The following is a 21,961-nucleotide window of genomic DNA, read 5'->3' on the forward strand; positions in this document are numbered from 1 at the left end:
TGTTGATTACATACGTTAAAAAATGTGTCAAAATAAATGATTTAATTAAAGAACATATTTAATTAATTTTTTATAAAATAAACAAATATTTGAAAATATTAAAAATAAAGAAATTTTTAATTAATTTTTTATAAAATAAACAAATATTTGAAAATATTAAAAATAAAGAAATTTTTAATTAATTTCTTATAAAAAAAAAATATTTCAAAATATTAGAAATAAATACTATTAAAATTATACAATTTAGCTTCCTTTTCATTAAAGTTTCATTTTGGTAAATAGGTAATAGCTAAGCAGAATTTTTAATAAAAATAATTTTTATAAAAAATTAAGAAAATTTAAAAAAAAAATTATTTGTAAAACTGATAACATTACTTTTAATTTTTCATAAGAAAAAGTAAGGTTAGCTACCTTCACTTTGCTTTTTTCATAACGCTCTAAATATTAATGTTCATTTGTTTTTTATTTCAATTAATTTTAATAATTAAGTTAATTAAATAATTTAATTAATATTTTTAAAGAATTTATAATAAGAAAATTTTAAAATATTAGAGTTAAATATTTTTAAAATTATACTATTTAGCTATGCATTTTATATTAAAGTTTTATTATTTTTTTTTACTTTTAAGTTTCAATTTGGTAAAAAAAATAGCTTTTAATAAAATTCTTAAAAAAATTAATAAATTATTTAAAAGACAATATTTTTAAAACTTCAAAATTTAATTTTTAACAAAAATAATGCATTAAAATTACAAATATTTAAAAATCAAGTTATTCAGATTGAATTTTTAATTAATTAATTTTTTTTTATTGTAACAAAAAATAAAAATTTACTCAATATTTTGCGCTACTCACACTTCCTTTGATAAGCTTTAGAAAAATATAAATCAGTGCAATACATACATATTATATACTTGTATATATGTATATGTAAGTCATGTTTTAGATAAAAAAAAACGCAAAAAAAATGCCATTCAAGTAAACCCCCTTGGCTGATATAACCGAGTGCAAAAAGATCGGTCCACATAGCAATTAATTGCGGTTGAAATACACACACACACGCAAAATTATAATAAATATTCAAGGACTGCGGCAACGCTTTCTAATTCCTCTAAACAAAGTGAATGGGCCCTTCGCGCAAATCGAACAAATTTATTTCATTAATATATACGTTTAGTTGTTGAAACAATCAGTTTGCTTGCACTTTGTCACTTTTTTGCGCGTTCGCCTAAAACGGTCAAACGGTTAATTGCCGACAATCGATGCGGATTCTTATTATCACTGGCATACGTTGGAGCTGATTATTCATTTGATTAACGCAATCGCGGATTAATTGTTCACAAATACATCTGTTTGTGTGTGCGTTATTTTAATTTTAATTTAATTTATATTTCTATATTTATTTTTTTTTTCATTGTAATTATCAGTTGCTGCAATTTAATAATTGTTTTGTGAAAACTTTATTTCTACATTTCTATTTGTCAGTTTCTGTCTGTTGTTTACCGGTCGAAATCAAATGTCGAACTGATCTGAAGTTACCGTATACATTTTTAAAATACAATGCAAATGTTGCTCGGTCGATCGGACATGCTTGGGAAATATTTAACTATGCATGTACATATGTATGTACGTATTTAAGTGTGTATGTACATATGTATGTAAGGAGCAAGTACTACAGTCATAAGTATTTTATTGTATTTGTTTATATTTTATAAAATTGACAATAATCGCTCACTAACTGTTAACGATTTGTTTTTGTAATTTTTTTTTTTCATACATTCTAATATGTAGCACAGAAAACTCTCTTACGTTGCTGATAATGAAATTTTATTTTTAAGCTCTCTCTACGTTTACTTTAGCTTTGCGTTGTACTTGTACATATATGCTCTATATTAATTAATATTTTTGTTTTATTTCCGTACACTTATAAAATTATTGTTTTTTCTTGGTTTTTTTATTTTTGTTTTTTTGCTTTTGTTTTAAAAGTTTGCAAATAAAACGAACGTGAAATATTATCTTCGCACAGTGGGAAATTCCCAAGTGTACCGCTGAAGTTTATGCACAAGCATTTACAGTAGAATTTCGTAGACAGTAATTAAATGAAAATGCTTGAAAAGGAACAGTGGAACAAATTTTCTTTGGAAAAAGCTTCGAAAGCTACCATAATCAAATCTAATTGAATGGATCTGAATTAGAAGAGAAACTTACGAATCTCAAAAGCTTTTCTTTGGAAAAAGTTTCGAATGTTTTCTGATTACATGTAATTGAATGAAATAAATCTGTAGTAGAAGAGAAGCTTTGGAATTTCAAGAGCTTTTCTTTGTTAGCAGGGAAATTTACGAATCACAAAAGATTTTCTTTGGAAACAATCCTGATCACGTATAACTAAATTAAATGGATCTTAATTAGAAGATGAACATTTGATTCGCAAAAGCTTTTCTTTAGGAAAAGCTTCGAAAGCTTTCCAGATCATATGTAATTGAATGAAATAAATCTGGATTAGAAGAGAAATTTTCGAATCTCAAAAGTTTTTCCTCATAAAAAGCTTTGTTCGAAGCTACCCTAATCACGTATAATTTAATCAAATGTATATGAATTAGAAGAAAAACCTTCCAATCTCAAAAGCTCTTTTTTTTGCAAAAAAACTTGGAAGCTATCATGAACTATGCTTTCTATGTGCTTAGTTCAACTTTTTTATAAATTTTTTATGTAACTATTAAGCTTTTATAAATGTTGCATAAGACACTTAGAAAAATCATTGTTTTTTGGTATATTAATTACTTTCTCAGCTAAACAAAAGCTGCGGAAAGGTTTTTATGTTATGAGCTTTCAAATTGTAGCATAATCACGAACAAAACGAAAGCTAAGCTTTTCTTCAAAGCTTTCACTTCGTATATATTTAATATAGAATATTTGCCTATATTAACCATCTAACGTCTTCATATATATGTATTTATTTCTGAGTTTTTCATACAAATAATACAAAAGTAGTAAACGGAAAATTTAGAAAGCTTTCTACAGTAATCGATTTCGTTAAAATTGTTTACAATATTAACTAGAAGTATTCAAGGTCCTTAATAACAGGCACTTGTGATTTTCCGCACAAATTCTAATTGGGGGCAAAAACACTATAAGGAGCACTCCAGAATAATGTCGTCAAACTATAGAGTAGTATTTGACTAATGTATACCAATGTATGTAGGTAGATATTTTTTTTTAACTTTCCATACATTTGATAAGCAACTTGAGCGTATTTTTGTGCTGAAGCATTTCATCTATAGCATTAATGTCGAAAGTTTTTTTTTATGAGAGTCCGTTTTGCCCTATAATGTATAATTAGTATTCCTCAAAAAATCATGTTACTCATAAACACCGATGAAATATATGTATCTGTCATACGCCGGTCTTCTATGACTCTATGAATCATTTACTCCCCTGTCGACATTTAATGCGTCGTCACACAATTTTGTGAATTATGAGACGTGTCTCACATAATTATGTTTATGTCAATTATCAAGAAAATAGTTGAAAAATAACTATTTTCGAATGCGTACATATTTATTTACTTAACACAGTGTAATAATTTACTTTTCCATCAAAATGCTTAATGAAATGTCAATTTAATATTTTCTAGTCAAGTATATCCAATGACATCATAATATATTATTATTGCTATACTAATATTAGCAATGCAAGTAAGTACTTTCAAACCACAATAATACAATGATAATGATGATAAAAGGTAGAACGTACCAACAATTGGCGATAAAACGTCAAGTGCGGCATTGATAACTGGAGTGTTTCAAAAAGTTAAACAAGTAAATGGCATAAACAAATTCTTAACAATTAATTTAATAAAAAAATGTAAATATCAATATTGTTTAATATTTATCAATGTTATTTAATATTGATCAATGTTAATTGATACCAAAATTTATTTGAAATGCTCGGGAAGGCAAAATTCTATATGAAAATCTTTAGAAAATGGAAAAAGAACCTAACCTAATACAAAAAACTGAGAAACTTCGAAAAAAAACTTGACTTTGTTTTGTGTTTAGCTAAGAAAAGATGAGTTTTGACCAATAACAATCATTCATAAAAAGTTGGGTTATATTGATAAATCGATTGTAACTTTTCATAAGAACAAGTGAAGTTAGGTTCCTAGCAGCACTTTCATTCATAATTCTCTAAATTTTAATGCAAATTTGTGCTTTTAGCTTTTTAGTTGAAATAATTACAATGAAAATAATCAAATAATTAGCTTCATTTCATATTATCAATAATTATCCAAATAATATGTTACTCCATAGAGGTTTTAATTATTATTTTTTTAACTAATATTTAATGCTGACTACATTAAGCGTCAATTTAAGTTTGCCATTATTAACTTATTGTTAGCTTAGTAAGAGGTATTTTTTAATTTATTACTGGTTTTAAAGGTTAGCGATAATTTTCATATAATAACAAAATTTTCCCAAAATACAACTAATTATGAATATAAGTGTTCTCATTTGTTAAATGTACCAAAAAGGAATGTGCTTAAATTTTATAATTATTATTTTATTTAATTTCACAATATTACTGCTCTGCCAAATATTTTTATTTTTTTAAGAATTTAATTTTTTTGGTTTTTTGCATTGAAATATTAATTTACTTTTTCTTTGCGCCTAATTGCATCAATTAGTTAATTTCATTAGATATTTTTTGTTATATTACTTACGTTAGATCATGCAAATTAATATTTGTTTAGTGAAGCGGAGAAAATATGTTTAAAATTTAAAAGTATTATATTCATATGATATATGTAAGTGTATATGTAAGTGTAAATATTTTATTTGTTTATATATAGGTTACGTTTGTCATATTCTTCGCTTTCTTTTATTTATTTTTTATTAAACTAATTCAAGTTGTACAGTGACCCCATTGAACGCGCCCTTTATGGTTTTTTAAACAATTTTAGGGCAGAAAACGGCTTTTAAAAGCTGTTTCTTTAAGTCTTTTAATTATTACCCGGCCTACTCCACCATGAGTTTTGAGGTAATCTGACGGAAGAATGTTTCTACAAGTTCTAACTCATCTTCGTATTGTCAGAGAATTTGATAAAAACCCATTTCAGGTCAGAAAAACGGTTTTTAGAATTGCAAAATCCGCAAAATATCCAACGTTTCAGAAGAATAGTATCAATTCTTACTAAAAGCTCTACAAAGATGTTTTACCATCAATCATCTGTCACGGACTTATTTTTAGAAAAACACTTTAAATTCGTATAAAGCCAGAACCGCAGACTTCACTCACAACATTGTAACGAGTCAGGGCTGAACTTTATATTCTTAATGGCGTCTATGTATGATGTTTGCTAAAGTAATTTAGTTTATTGTGTGAAAGAAATTGCGCATATTAATATAGTGGGAAATATGATGCTTCTAAAAGCTAATACAATGCACAATTCATTTGAGAATATTTAACAACAAATAATTGCATTGCAAAATGCAAAATGACAATCTGTAGATTGTAAAAAAAAGCGAAAAACAAAGAAATGAAAATCACTTAAGTTCCATATACTCTTATTCAAGGTCTGTGCATTTCTTGGCAGCTGGATAAATATGTGGCGCTATCGTCGTTTTGCATCTACCATTTCTGTTTATAATGTCATGAAATGTACTCGTATTTGTAGAACTCCAATAAACCGAACACGCTATGCACGAAACGTTTGCAATCCGGTTGGTTTTGCATATTTCTTGCACTTTTTCTTCTTTTTATTGTTATATTTATTAAATTTACAACTCATTTTGTTGCTAATTGCAGGCATTGACATTAGAGCGCAATTTACAGGACAACAAGTAATAATTTGAAATCAAAGAAATGTGCGAAGTCATTAGGAAAGTGTGAAGTAGAGAAGGGAGACTGTGAAATTTTGATTTGTAATGATGAGTTCCACGAAAAAAAGAGAAGTGTGCTGAATGAGTTTGACTTAGTTTTACAAGCATTAGGGAGTAGTTAGAGCGTAAACGGTCAAGGTCATATAAGTAACACTGTGAGTTTGTTGAATCAATTGGTTGATTGATCTTTTTGATTACTTTTGTTAAGCCCTATAATGTACACGACGGTCGCTGAATCCGAATCCGAGATTTAACTCCAGGGTAAGGTTTGACATATATCTTAAGGCTCCACAACAACGCCAAAATTGTACCAAACTAAACCAACCAACAGCAACTTTATTGGAAGCCAATTTCAAGGTTAGAAATAATGCTAATCACTAGGAAATGGGTACATCGATCAGATCCTACGAAATATACTGTAGACTTGTAAATTCTTTTGAACAACTTCAAGCCTTACAAGTACTGCCATTGAATTGAAAGAGCATTCCGTCTCTAGTCGGTTCTAAGAAACCGGAACGTTTCCGATCTAGGAACTGAACTTCTGAACTTGGCAGTATTCCTCAAAAAATATTTAGGAAGCCTTTTCTGCCGCTACAACAACACTTAACAAGTAAGGAAGGGCTAAGTTCGGGTTCATCATTGGGATGTAAGGAAACTATTACAAACCAAGTTTCATTGAAATCGGTCGAGTAGATCCTGAGATAAGATTTTTGACCCATAAGTGGGCGACGCCACGCCCATTTTCCATTTTGTAAAAAAATCTGAGTGCAGCTTCCACCTGCCAATTCTTATGTGAAATTTAGTGTTTCTGACGTTATTCGTTAGTGAGTTAACCCACTTTTAGTACTTTTCAACCGAACCTTTGTATGGGAGGTGGGCGTGGTTATGATCCGATTTCTTTCATTTTTGGACTGTATTAAGAATTGACTAAAAAAAAGACTGCAGAAAGTTTGGTTTATATAGCTCTATTGGTTTCCGAGATATGTACAAAAAACCTATTTGGGGGCAGGGCCACGCCCACCTACCCAAAAAAATTACATCCAAATATGCCCCATCATAGTGTGATCCTTCATACCAAATTTTATTTCCATAGCTTTATTTATGGCTTAGTTATGGCACTTTATGTGTTTTCGGTTTTCGCCATTTTGTGGGCGTGGCAGTGGTCCGATTTTGCTCATTTTCGAAAGCAACCTTCCTATGGTGCCAAGAAATAAGTGTGTAAAGTTTCATCAAGATATCTTAATTTTTACTCAAGTTACAGCTTGCACAGATGGACGGACGGACAGACAGACATTCGGATTTGAACTCCACTCTTCACCCTGATCACTTTGGTATATATAACCCTATATCTAACTCGTTTAGTTTTGGGTGTTACAAACAACCGTTATGTGAACAAAACTATAATACTCTCTTAGCAACTTTGTTGCTAGCAACTTTGTTGCGAGAGTATAAAAATACAAGTACTCTAATGACTACCAGCCAACATAGAAGGCCGGTCTTTGTGTCAGCAGAAGTATTCTACACCCCAATAATTAGTAATAAACCAAAATAATTAGCATTTGCTCCATTTTTCCTACAGGGCACTTTATGTAACTAATTAATTACAGCAATAATAATAGACTATTTGCCGTTCAACGGTGTGTGTACTCACGTGTGCTACTGCTTTATGATTTTAGAATGAGAAATGGTGTGAATAGACGGATATATCTCCGAATGTGTTAAACTCACATGTAAAATATTGTTGATGTGGATATGTTAGTTATCTTAATATACATAAGTGGTTTCATTAAAGTTTGCATACATTTATGTCTCGTGCAGAGTCCATGTTGTTGACGCGCGTTTTAATAATCGTGTTCTTCAAATATTTTTATTTATTTTTTCTTTGCGAAAAGAATAATATTAAACACGTTTTCTTTTATAATAACAACAACAATTGATAAACAGAGCGAATGGTCGCATAACCTTGAGTCCGAGCTGCGCTTGGCTGTGCAGCCAATGGAAGTAATTTATGAATTATTAAATACATGGCATTTTGTGTTTATATGGACATGCATTTGTTATTGTTGATAGGGTGTAAAAAGGCGTAAACTTAAAAATTTGGGAAGCACCTGTGCAAATTGTCCCGGAAATTTTACGCGGAACTTAAAATTTTGTGGTTTTGAGTACATTTTTTAAATTTATTTATTTACTTTTGCCTCTCAGATTTTTTTAATTTTATTTTTTTATTTACTTTTGTAGTTCACCTGTTGAAAACAATAAATAAATATTCTATACTGACAATATTTTATATTTTAATCACGCGCAAGCGCCAAAAATACCCTTCTATGTGCACTATAAATTAATTCCCTTGCAATATTTTTGCATATAAAGTACTTCAAATACATTATAAATTTCTTATGAAATATTCCAACCTCATTTAATAGCCACCCCACCCTAATTCTTATAATTTCTAAACAGCATTTTAGTCTGTACTTGCGCAGTTGAACTAACATTTGTCCAATTTTAATTAATTCTTTAGTTAATACTTGACTTTCAGCACTATTTAGCAATATTAGCGGAATTAAAATTATAACTGCATACATACATACATAGCTACCTACATTTGTTATTTGTATATATGTACTTGTGTTCATGCTCATAAATATGCGTATAAACACGTTTTTGAACTTGCAAAAACAGTAAAATTAGCTAATTTACATAAACAATAATATTTAAACAACAATTCATACATCTAAATACACATAAATACAAATATACATACATATATACATTCTATTTAACACATTAATTATTCAAACGACGTATGTATAAGCGTACACGTATAAAAGAAAGGGGGCTCGTTTCGCATGAACTTGCGGTTTGCAAGCTATGAACTGTCTGCCTGCGCATTGGCTTTTTTTCTTAATTCTAGTGCTGACGAAATTTGTGCAGAGGAAATAATGTAGACTTGCTGGCATAGCATATACATATCTATACATATGCATACAAGTTTGCTGTCAGGTGTTAGATGCCACAAATTGTGGTTTTATATAAAATTTGTATTTAGCTTAGTAATATTATAAGTAATTACTTACATCTAAATATATACATTTGCAGCTAATAAGTTGTTTTTATTGTTGTTTTATCTATACCTCGTATTTATAATTGTTATTGCTAAGTAAAATGATTGTACTTTCGACATACATACAACGATTAAAATCATGTTTGATATATAAAAAATATTCAATCAGAATCGAGTTTAAGCTGCGTACATAGTGAAGCGAATAAGCGCGCAGCAATACATTTACATACACATACATATATATTTCTTGGAGTCTTCCTAGTTACAAGGTTATATATATATATATGTATATACATCAGTTACAACATAAAACTTTAGAGGCGTTTATCTCAAAACTCACTTTTTTTAATTCGGTGAACACGATTTCCAGAAAAGTTATGAAGCGATTTTGTTCAAATTTTGAACACAACTTTGTAAAAACATGATCTTATTGATTTATATTTATTTATTTTTATTACAACTAATTTTTCTGAGCCAATAGGTATATGGCAAAAATTTACAAAAATAAATTATTTTTTTTTGTTCAAAATATCTCAAAAATGAAAATCTTAATATTTTTCTTTGCAATATATGATTGTATACATTCAAAAAATTAAAAAATACCCATTTTTAAACCTCTGAAACCCACTTAACCCCTTAAAATATTACGTGAGTATGAGGCAAACCCTCATAATTAATGTTATATAATGTTTTAAGTATTAAGAACAACAATATGTCGGATTTTCGTTATTTACTGTTGCAACGCCAATCACATACATACTGTTATTAAATAATGAGTAATGCGATCAGTTGCATTCTTTCTCACAATTTTTTGTTGGTTGAATTTCTTTCAATTGCGTTGGAGTTTATTACCTTTTTATTTTCGATATTTTTTTTAATATTTTTACCATTTTTTTATAAAAGCTATTAAATTATTATAAATGCTATAAAAATTATAATTAATTGTGAATGACTAAATTATGCTTAATTAAATAAAATATATATATATATACATATATAATTTATATAAAAATTTAAAAGAAATAATTTCTAAATTAAAAATTTAAATTCACTAAATTCGTATTTATAAAATTTGTAATAGAAATTATTATTTTTTTAATTTTTATTACAATTTTTTTTATATTATTGGGTTATTTTACTATTTATATTCAAAATTTATAATAAATAATTTATTATTAATTTTTATTATGCTTCATGTTACTATTTGAAACAAAAATACATAGTAAACTAACTGGCCTAATTAATTTATAGCACAAAATTCTAATTTATAAAACTAATAATAATAGAATATATTAATAATAATTAAAATATAATAATGAAAATAATAAATTTTTGGAAATTATTATTATTATTGTTTCATTTATTTTACTATTTTCATAAAAATTTTATAATAAACTAACCGTCACAAACTCAAACGCAAGTGTAAAGACGGTTTAAACATAAATCGTTGCCTACTTTTAGGCTCTAAGTAAAGTTGATTCAACTCCAAACAATGGCAAAACGCACACATGCATACAAGTGGCTGTGAGACATACGCACTCTCCCGCTCAAAAATATACACAAATACATATATTTCGAGAAAATTGCGTCTATGTTTGTATGTACATAAATATATGAAAGTGGTTTGTTATCTCATCACTTGTACGACTTCAATGACAACATAGATTTGCTCTTTTCGTTGCAAAAATTTATCGGTTATCTACGAGTATTCACATGTACATTTGTATGTTTTTATATATGTGAATAAGTATTTAATAACCACGCGCGTCTGGTCTCTAATAAAGTGGTAATAAGTAATGAGTATGCTTGAAAAATGCTTTATTTTATAACATTTATAACAACAGTTATGTGAACAAATATAATGCCATAAAAGTGGTTATTTATAATCTAATAACCGCATATATCCTTGTCAAGTGGTAGATAAGTCGCAATGCAGACAAGTGGGTTAAGCTACTATAAATTAAACTTTTAAACAATATCAGCACTTGAATATAAGGAATTTTATCTTTAATACTATTTATAAATACATATTTGAAATATATAAAAATTTCTTGTAAATCACACGAAACATTATCCAACATATTTCGCTTGAATTCGTGGTTAATGTAAAAATATATATTATTATAACCAAGATAAAAAGACGAGTTCTGAGAAAACATATTTTGTGGTCTGTTATGAATTATTCCGCAGACCAAAATGCGCTATAATTAAAATACAGGGTGATCTAATAGTTTTCATATAAAAAACTTATTACGTTTAAGAATTGCTTTTACTGCTTAGATCTTGTATAAGAATATCAATATCGTATCCCTACTGAATGAAATTTCAAATCTCAGCCAATATGGTTTCAGGCTCCAAGAATTATGTTATATAGCACAACAAATATTTATTTGAAACATTTTTTTTAAGATTTTTCAAAATAGTCACACTGAGAATCGAATCAGTTTCACGTCAAATTCCATCGGGTTCAAAATCAATGCGCTTAGCCCAAAAGGTGATTTTTAAAGATGCCATTATTACCGAATAAAACTATTCTAACTGAGAACAGGAAAGTCCGAATGTGTTTCTCGATCATCTAACAAGTACTCATAGTGCGACGAGCTCTTTTCCAATTAATGTCATTGTAATATATAAAATAATAATTTAGCAATTGACTCCTAAGCTAAATAAGAAAGCCGTTATAAAATAAACAGAGCGAACTCTAATTAGACTGCAATCGCATACTTTAAGGTGGCAGGAAAAACGAATGTAGAACTTTCATAGAAGATTCCATAAAAGCTAATGTGAGGGGTTCAAAAAATTACGGGAATTTTCGGTTTTTGGAAAAAAAATATTTATTAATTCCTTTACATTAATATAGTCGCCTTCAAAATTGTTTCACATTCGGTATTATGTACTTATGCCCGCACTTCTCTCAATCACCGAAATTCTTCTCTTACACAATTTTTTGGATAGCCTTTGACCCTTTCAGTGTTTTCTCGTGAGGGTTAAAAGGATGGCCCTTTACATTTAGAAATAGGAGAAAATCACACAGAGTCTTATCTGGCGAATGTGGTAAAAAAATTACAATTGTACTTTTCAAAAAATTCCCGATATTTTTTTAACACCAGATACCAGGTATCACTCATATAACTCATAACTCAATAATCAATTCTTTAACGAAATATTTCTAATTTGTTGACAAAAGTTTATTATGTCATACGTGCATTATATACTCATAAACACAGCTATATGTATGCACTTGTACTTAATTACAGGTTAGTTAAATCCGACTATTTGAATTGTTATTAAATTATTTAATGAACACTTTTATTTGAGAATTTTAATTACTTAAGACACTCTCGAGACTTTTCGAACATATATATTCACATATGTATATTTTTAAGTACTTTCATATGTAAGTATGTATGTACATTTTGACCTTCCAAGGTGATCTTTGCACTGGTGTGCGTGTACTTGTACATATCCACACCGCACACGCTGGCGAATATCAACATTAAAGCAAAACAAAACGAAACGTTGAATGCGTCATCGTTAGCAAAATTTGAAAGAAGTCTCTATGAAACAAATTTTCAGACATATATACAGTTAATATGTACTGACATACATAATAAAAATGTCTATATATACATATGTCCATACATACAAGTGTCTATCATAATAGTGCAAATCAATTGTGAAATGCATATTTGTTATCTAGCGGTTTAAGCGTCGTCGTCGTCGTTGTCGGTAATAAAATAAACAAGAGTACAAACTGTACACGCCATATCTACAATTTGGAGGTGTGTTAACGAACGTGTGTACCTTGTATTTGTAGTTGTTGCTTGATTCATACAGTCCAATATCAGCAGTATGGCATTCCCAACAAGGCAGCAATAAAAGACTAAATAGGCAGAAAGGCGAAAGAACCCGTTTATATCGGTCGTGAGAGCGTGTTAGATATCACACAACAGCTGTTGTATTGATTGTTGTTATATGTTTGTGAACGTGAGTGGTTTCTCGCTAAAATATATGTTTGTATGGGAGTACAGACCGTGCCTCCAATAAGAAAAAATACCAAATTTGACTATAAATAACTCTATAAAAAATATATAAAAACTAATTTTAAAATTTTGTCGGTTCAGTATTTTTTTAGTGATTTTTGAGTTTTATCTGAGATTTGAAATTTCTACCGTTTTTTGACAGTCGGCTTTTGGCGCCATTGCTCACACATTCCATAAATCAAAAACTAAATTATTCCTATATTTATAAGTCGTTATTCAGTTAGCCGGAGTTATCTAGTTTGCTTAGATGAAATTTTCATTGGCGGTATTAAAAGCTAAACATCTAAGTTTAAAGACTCTATATGAAGTAGAAACGTACAATCAAAGTAAACAATGACACTGCATTATATTATTACAATGACACTTAGCTTTATATTAAAATAAATTATAATAAAATTATATAAATAGGAAAATAGCGGGAATTTTTTAAATTTTATTTTTACGGTATTTTTTTTTTGCCAAGAATTCACGTACAAGCAACGAAATGTGAGCTTTTAACAAACGAAAATCGCAATTAGACTTTGGGAGAATTTTCAAATTTCCGTTATTATTTGAACGCACTCCGTACATACTTGCCTTTACACTTAAAAAAATTGTATATACAAATTTCATTCCTAACAAAAACTGTTATGAATAAAGAAAAACAAATTCAAGATAAATATATAGTGCACATCCGCTAAGCGAATCAGAAATAATTTTTTTTTCATACGGGTGCTGCTTCCAATTTATTTTTTTGCTAACTGATGGGCAGTATGGATTATAACGTCATATTTTTGGGTTTCCTCAATAGGCTGGTCGACGTAAACTGGTGTTTTCTGCCGCTATAACAACATATAATCATATTTCTTAAATAAAATAGATTCTGATATTGTTAGTTAGGAGCTTTCTTAACCATTAGAAGTTGTTTTTAGATACAATAATTGCCTACCAAAATGTCTGCATATGTTCTACGCTTAATGCTTTGAAACCGGTATCAATTTCATTAGAAAAAAATTTAAATTTAAACTGAAAAATATTAATTTTAATTCATTTTAATTGAAAATGTTAACTATGCAGCAATTATTAAAGAAAGACAAATTAATTACTAAATCTTCGTGCGTTTTTTCTTAAACACCACTGTATGTAGCTACTTATATGTATATCTGTTTGTAATTCACTCATAAGAGCACGTACATATATTACGCTTTTCACGTTTTATTCATTCTTTACGCTTTCCAACACAATTTGAGGTTAATATGAATTTGCAATTTGCGATTTTCTGCAAAAAGCAGGCGTCTGGTATATAAATTTATTAAATACAAACAAACAATACAATACAAATAACTTTTGCTAACTTATATAGTTAGTTGTACGAGTTGGTATGTACTTTTGTGCTTTTTTGTACTTTTTGTGACTTGCTGATAAACACGAGCTAAATCTATACACAACAATATACATAATTATGCAATTATTACAGAATTTTTAGCACAATATCACAATTCGTTACACTGTTCATTTATAAATATATATATATAAAAGTTTTATGGCAAAATCTGTGCATAACACTTACCCTTCGTTCTTCATCTTCAATTGATTATTGCGGTTATTACGTTGACGTTTGTGGTTAAAGTAACTGATCCGTGCACTTTTATAAACTAACGGCAATATCGTACGCAAGGCAAACGCCGACTTTTTGTTTAACAAATTCACACCAATTGTTGCAACAACTGCAAAATCAAGCAAAAAACAGATGAAATGTAGCGAAAATCACTAAACTGTCATTATATGTATATGCATTATTATGCCAACATACATAAAATTGTATATCATACGATATATCAAAGTTTCAAACACACGCACTTTCAATACCTGTGAAACACACACGCTTATTGGCTTTTTTTCTTAAAGGCAACTAACGCCAGCTGTATTGTGACGTCTGCAAGGAGTTTTTGCGTAAGCACTACTGCTTTTATTTGAATTTCTTTCAATATGTTTCTTTTCTACCAACTTTCAGACACGTAGTTTCAACAACGCTTATTTGTTCAACAACTGTTTGGACACTGTTTAAGATCCGTTGCGATCGCTACGATGTAACTGCAGCAAACATATATTTATACATCGTACTTTTTAGCGAGCATTTATCAACTCTTTCACATTTACTTCACACACTTGCACAACTAAATCCATGTGAACACATTTTGCCATTAACTTTTGTGATATCCATGCTCACCGAGTGATTGAGGTCGTCTACACCGCATGTAGTGAGAGAGCGTAATGGCGAGGGTTTGTTAATATACACATACATACGGCCGGTGCTTGTGTAGGTGAGCAAATTTCCGTATCGTATGCTTTAGTGTTTTTATCATTGTTTCTGACAGTGAGAAATCACGGATGGTTCTGTTTTTCATATGCACGATAGTATTTTCAATGTACCAGCAAGAAAATGTAGCGCCACACAGGTGATCTGAACTGTGTGTGATGCACTTTACTCACTAAATTTTCTAAATTTGACAATTTTAATGGTTTTTTTTTACGTCAAAATAGCTGAATATGATAATATCAGCTAAAATGACAATTACAATTGGCTTGATGACGTCTTAATAGCTGTTACTTATAGCAAGTGTTTTATTTATAAATTATGGTTGTTTGACTTATTAATATCTAAAAAAATATAAATAGCTGCATGATACATTATCCTCTCTTTCAAAGCGCTTCGCAGTACTGATGAAATAATTGTGAAAACGTTTACAAAGCATATGTGGAGTCAGTATACCCAGTAGATAACGAATAAAAATTATACCCACTATTTCAAATACTGCAAAGTACACTATGAATATTAGCCATGAAGTAGGAGTCAAATGAATAATGTGATATAATTCTGAAAAGATTAAATAAATAAATCAGAAAGATTACTTAAACCTAGACTACAAGCGGCTATCAGGGATGCTGGCGGGCTTTCCTCTAGACAACACGGTTTTAGACCCGGTAGGTCAACTTTAGAAGCGATCAAAAGCGTCATCGAAAGCGTAGAAGCCGCACAGCGTAGATGCCATAAATATAAACGAATAGTTCTGCTGGCGACCTTAGATGTCCGAAATGCCTTTAACAGTGCGAGATGGGTGGATATGATCGACGCTCTAGAGAAGAACTTTAGGATCCCCGAATACCTCAACACGGTTTTGCGGAGCTACCTCAGTAACAGGAAACTGTTATACCAGACAAGAGAGGGAACACGTCAAATAGCGGTCACTGCAGGAGCAGCACAAGGATCCATTCTAGGCCCAGACCTGTGGAATATTAGCTATGATGACATACTCAAACAAGAAATGCCAGACGAAACTTATCTTATTGGCTATGCAGACGATATCGCGGCGATCATTACAGCGCGAGACACAGATTCACACAATCTCCAGCTCGCCACAGAAAAAAATAGAGCTACTACTGCTAACAAACAAGCATATACCTCTAGAAGTCAGTATGCAAACGACTACGGATATTCTAAGGACACAAAAAACAGTGAACTCCCTGGGTGTAAGACTGGACCCCAGATTAACCTTCTGGGCACAAATCCAGCACGCCGCAGGAAAGGCAGCGAAAATCACTTCCCAACTTTGCAGATTAATGGCAAACATTGGGGGGCCTACCCAAGAAAAGAGAAAGCTCCTAATGTCAACCACTATTAGCGTTTTACTATACGGAGCAGAGATTTGGGCTGATGTGCTAAAAAGGGAGAATCGGCATAAAGTATTGGCCAGAGTGCACCGGACTGCAGCTCTAAGAGTCGCATCTGCTTACCGAACAGTGTCAGGAGAAGCAATATTAGTTATAAGCGGTAATCCCCCAATTGACCTCCTAGCTTACGAAAGGAAAAAGATATGGGAACTAAAAAAAGTATGTCCAAAAAATAAGAGTGCGATTGAACAAGCAAAGAAAGATACAGCATCAGCATGGCAACGAAGGTGGGAAAATGATAGCCGCGGCAAATGGACGGCCAGACTTATAAGGGATCTAAACTTATGTACAAGCCGTAATTTTGGAGAAGTCGACTACTACACAACACAGCTGCTATCCGGTCACGGGTACTTCAAAAAGTACAGTATGTGTGAACACACATTTTTTAAATGTGTGCACTGGCAACGGGAACGCACCACAGTAGAAGACCTGGTTGGACCAATAAACGCTGATAACATAATCAACGTCATGTTGGAGACCGAGGAAAACTGGAATATTATCCAGAAATACGTAGCCAACTTGCTACGCAACAAAAAGCGGGACCTGGACGCAGGTGTGTAGATGTAAATCTCTCGATGAGAAAAATGGAACGCCACCCTGAAGTAATGCGAAAGCGGTTTCAGGGTGGGCGACGGTTCCCTAGAGGGGGGTTTTTAGTGGCCTGCAAGTGGCACATACCATCGCTGCGACGACAGCGTTGATGATGCGGTAGGCATTTTCCACCCCCTCTCCTGCGAAAAAAAAAATAATAAATAAATAAATCAGAAAGATACAGTCTTAAAATTAGTAAAATGAACTTTGACCTTGCAAATAGCAAACCTTAAGGAGCACAGCTTGAAGCCGGTTCCCAAGACTGTCGGATATCCATAACCTCAACAGACCCGGATTTCTATCCGGCAGATGACTGACAACTCGACGGCCTTTCTCAAAATTATTTGGGAAATATTTCTGTCGCTACAACAACAACAGATGGGAGTAGGTAAGAAATTTTCCTGGAACTCATAAGTGGAGGTTCGATTGGACGAGAAAAACAGCATTAATATTGGAACAAGAAAGTGTTTTAAGCGTCATTAAGCAAAAATTTATAATTAAATGTCCAACGTAATCTTCAACTCATATTTTCAGTGATTCAGCAATATAATCATTATCTTCCGCTTCCAAATTTTGAATGACCTTACGTGAATTTTGAAAACTTGAGCGTTAAATTTACATGTTGAAGGTCAAGTAGATATAGGTATTGAAGAAAAGAACAAAATTTAGAAGAACCTATGTGAATCCTGCAATTTTGCTAGAAATCTAATGAAAATATGAGTACCTAAAAAATTCTTAGTGGGCTCCATACAACTAACACTGAGAGTACGATTGATCATTGTAAAAGAGACTCTCTAATAAAGACACGTCAAATGTGTAGCCAAATACAAAGAAAATCATAGATATTAATGAGTGTGATTAGCGTAAATGTACGAGTTACTCACACACACACACACTTATTCACATAGCGCTTATACCCTCTAGATCTGTCAAATTAGTAAGTTCGCAAAGAGCGTCTAATACATTCTATTATAACTCATTTACACTTTTATGTCGCAAATAACACCAGACTCATAAACAATAAAACATTGTTAATGTTCAAAAATAAAACAAAAACAAAAGTCTTCTTGAGTAAGTGATGAAAAACAAAAATATTAACTTAATCCGTTAAAATGTATATGAAACTGCTTAAGTAGAGAAAAATATGCTATAACATGTAAGGAAGGGCTAAGTTCGGGTGTAACCGAACATTTTATACTCTCGCAATTTATTTATTTAACTTTATTTATATTATATAATAAACAATTTGACCCACATATTCGTCATATATATTGTATAAAGTCCATTGAAAGTTGGAAACCATAATATTAGGTTAGAAGCACCGAGGTCCTCGTGTTCGATATATGGGGCCTTAAAAAACTATGGTCCGATTTCGGCGATTTTTAGAATGGCCTGCCACACTATTAACATAGTATTTGTGCAAAGTTCTGCACCGATATCTTCACTAGTGCTTACTTTATATATTGTAAAGTAAACAATTCAGATCGTCTTCAAAGTTCTGGTATATAGGAAGTAGGCGTGGTTGTGAAGCGATTTGGCCTATTTTCACAACATATCATTGGGATGTAAGGAAACTATTACAAACCAAGTTTCATTGAAATCGGTGGAGTAGTTCCTGAGATATGATTTTTGACCCATAACTGGGCGACGCCACGCCCATTTTCCATTTTGTAAAAAAATCTGAGTGCAGCTTTCATCTGCCATTTCTTATGTGAAATTTAGTGTTTCTGACGTTTTTCGTTAGAGAGTTAACCCACTTTTAGTAATTTTCAACCTAACTTTGTATGGGAGGTGGGCGTGGTTATTATCCGATTTCTTTCATTTTTGGACAGTATTAGGAAGTGGCTAAAAAAACGACTGCAGAAAGTTTGGTTTATATAGCTCTATTGGTTTGCGAGATATGTACAAAAAACTTACTTCCCCAACTTCCCCAAAAAAAATTACATCCAAATATGCCCCTTCATAGTGCGATCCTTCATTCCAAATTTTATTTCCATAGCTTTATTTATGGCTTAGTTATGGCACTTTATGTGTTTTCAGTTTTCGCCATTTTGTGGGCGTTACAGTGGTCCGATTTTGCTCATTTTCGAAAGCAACCTTCCTATGGTGATATCTTAATTTTTACTCAAGTTACAGCTTGCACAGACGGACGGACGGACGGACAGACAGACATTCGGATTTGAACTCCACTCTTCACCCTGATCACTTTGATATATATAACCCTATATCTAACTCGTTTAGTTTTGGGTGTTACAAACAACCGTTATGTGAACAAAACTATAATACTCTCTTTAGCAACCTTTGTTGCGAGAGTATAAAAAGTTATTAAGTAATTTTTTAATAAAAATAAAAATATTTCTTAAAAGCTCCAGCTCCGAACATTAAGAACTGTTTAAATTATAAAAAGATATAAAAATATTAAGTAATCTATTTATTTAGAGCACGCCAGCTACAAGCATAAAAATGCGTATATCCGCATACTTATGAATTTATGTGGACACAGGCATACGTGTGTATGTACTTTAATTTAATAAAAATCATTTAAATTGATGCAAATTACCTACACCGAGATCACTGTCACACGCTGCTCTGGTGTCGTTTTTTTAATAGGAGCGCGTAAATATTTAGCGGAAATTGTAATTTACTCATAATGCTTTGCTGACCGGCAAAGCTTGTTGACCGGATTTGAGTGCTTGACTCCTGTGTATGTGTGAAGAGGTTTGCGTGTGCTCCACGAGACACGCTATCTCTGTGTGTGCGTGGCATCTTCTGCCATAACTACTATATTTGTATTTACATAGATTTTATCCACGACTACTATTATCTTACTTAGTCAATTAGTAGAATTAGAAGTAAACATGTTCGCAAATGCCATTGATTTAATCTGTGTTAGTCGAGCCAACAGATTAAATACAGATTCAAAGAGCGCGCAACCGACACACACTTGCATATGTATATATATGTATGTATATGAAGGGAGTGGAATGAGCGTGAACGATTTAGTAAAAGAATTATATAAAATGTGACCTTTAGAGAACCGGTAGCTAAGCGAATACATTGACTTTACTAGAGAAGAACACTAGCAATATATACATAAATACAATTATAATACAATGCATATCTTTGAATGTATGAATCCACATACATACGTGCACACGTTTATAAATATGTATACATAAATGTTAGTATGTAGCTGAAACCATTTGTTTATAAATTCCATGCTATTTGCAAGTATATACATATATATGTGTGTAGCTATGTATTTACATATGTAAGTGCGTCAAGTGATATCTAAAAATAAGCAATTTCCCATCTGCGCCAAGATGACGTTGCCATACTCACTTATTTTATTTATTTATGTATTTTACTTGACGAACGCATGTCTTCAAAGCCACTAAAAATGAGTATCCACGTCGTGTGTGGCCCATATTGTGAGTGATCGACGTACAGCAACGCGGGAGCATTTATTTACTAAAGAAGGAGACACAAAAATTAAAATAATTGTAAAAAATCTAGGTGTGTGGCTTCATTTTCCAATGCTAGAAAACAGCTAAGTCAATAAAGTCTAGTTATTATTTATTTTACATTTATATACTATATAATTATTATTATTTAGCCTTTTATGTATGTATGTGAGTCTTCATATATACGAATATTTTTCCGTACTCACACTTATGTACATACATTTATGCATGCTCAAGTAACAAAGATGGGGGCTCGTCCCTCCCATACACTTATACACAAATGTCTTACACGCATTCGTATCAAAAACAAATAAAAACGCGCTTACATTGAAAAATGGACAGTTCGTGTATCTGTAAAGCGAGTAAACAAAATGGGTACACTGCACAAAATAATTGGTTAATAATACAAATGATTAATACAAAAAAATATATATATAAGTATTAATATTAAAAAAATAATAATTATTGTATGAAAATTGCTATATATTTTTGAACCATACAATTATTTTCTTCTGAAATTATGTATACATTATTTTTTATTATTTAATTGTTTTTATTAAATTACTAATTTTTTCACAAAAAAAAATAAATTTATATTACTAAATATTTACTTTGTTAATTCAATTATTTCGAAGTCAAATAGAAAAAAGGAAATTAAAAAAGTAAAAAAAAGTATATTTCCAAAAAAATAAAAAAAAATATTTTGCTTTTTTTTCACACATTTCAATTATTTCGGAGTAATATAAAAAAAATATTTGTAAAAATTTATACTTTTACCAAAAAATTAATTTATATCATTATATATTTACTTTTTTATTTCAATTAATTCTGAGTAAAATAGAAAAAAGTAAAACTAAAAATTTATATTTCCAAAAAAATAATTTTTTTTTCACACATTTCAATTATTTCGGAGTAATATAAAAAAACAAATATTAAAAAAAATTATATTTTTACCAAAATAAAAATTTCACTCGAAATATTTTTATTAAAAATGTTTAAATACATTGTGGAGCAAAGTACCACTTGAATCTTAGACTCATCAAACTCATAACCGATTACACTTAATATTGACTTGATAAATTTAAAATAATTTATTTCCGTATTTGAAAATTGTAGAAATGTATCTTGAATTTTTACATTTTTTTTACTTTCAAAAAATTAAACAAATCGAAATTACTGGTCCACACTGTTTAATTGTGAATTATGTATGTA

The 21,961-nt window shown here is 30.6% G+C and overlaps 1 protein-coding gene across 4 annotated transcripts in view; it reads right to left on the minus strand.

Moving 5' to 3' along the window:
* Nucleotides 1-14,683, minus strand: part of Rabep1_0 (trehalase) — a 35,272-nt gene extending 20,589 nt beyond the window's left edge. For 2 of the 4 annotated variants that reach the window (XM_029042694.2, XM_054233153.1), the window contains exon 1: nucleotides 14,533-14,683. In XM_029042694.2, coding sequence (XP_028898527.1) covers nucleotides 14,533-14,546 — 14 coding nt within the window. In that variant the 5' untranslated portion in view covers nucleotides 14,547-14,683. Of the gene's footprint in view, nucleotides 1-1,470; nucleotides 1,586-14,532 lie in introns of those variants that run through there. The other 2 variants (XM_011190218.3, XM_029042693.2) reach the window with 2 other exon arrangements.
* Between the last annotated feature and the right edge of the window lie 7,278 nt (nucleotides 14,684-21,961).

The sequence above is a fragment of the Zeugodacus cucurbitae genome, chromosome 6, assembly GCF_028554725.1.
Source record: "Zeugodacus cucurbitae isolate PBARC_wt_2022May chromosome 6, idZeuCucr1.2, whole genome shotgun sequence".
NCBI lineage: Eukaryota > Metazoa > Arthropoda > Insecta > Diptera > Tephritidae > Zeugodacus > Zeugodacus cucurbitae.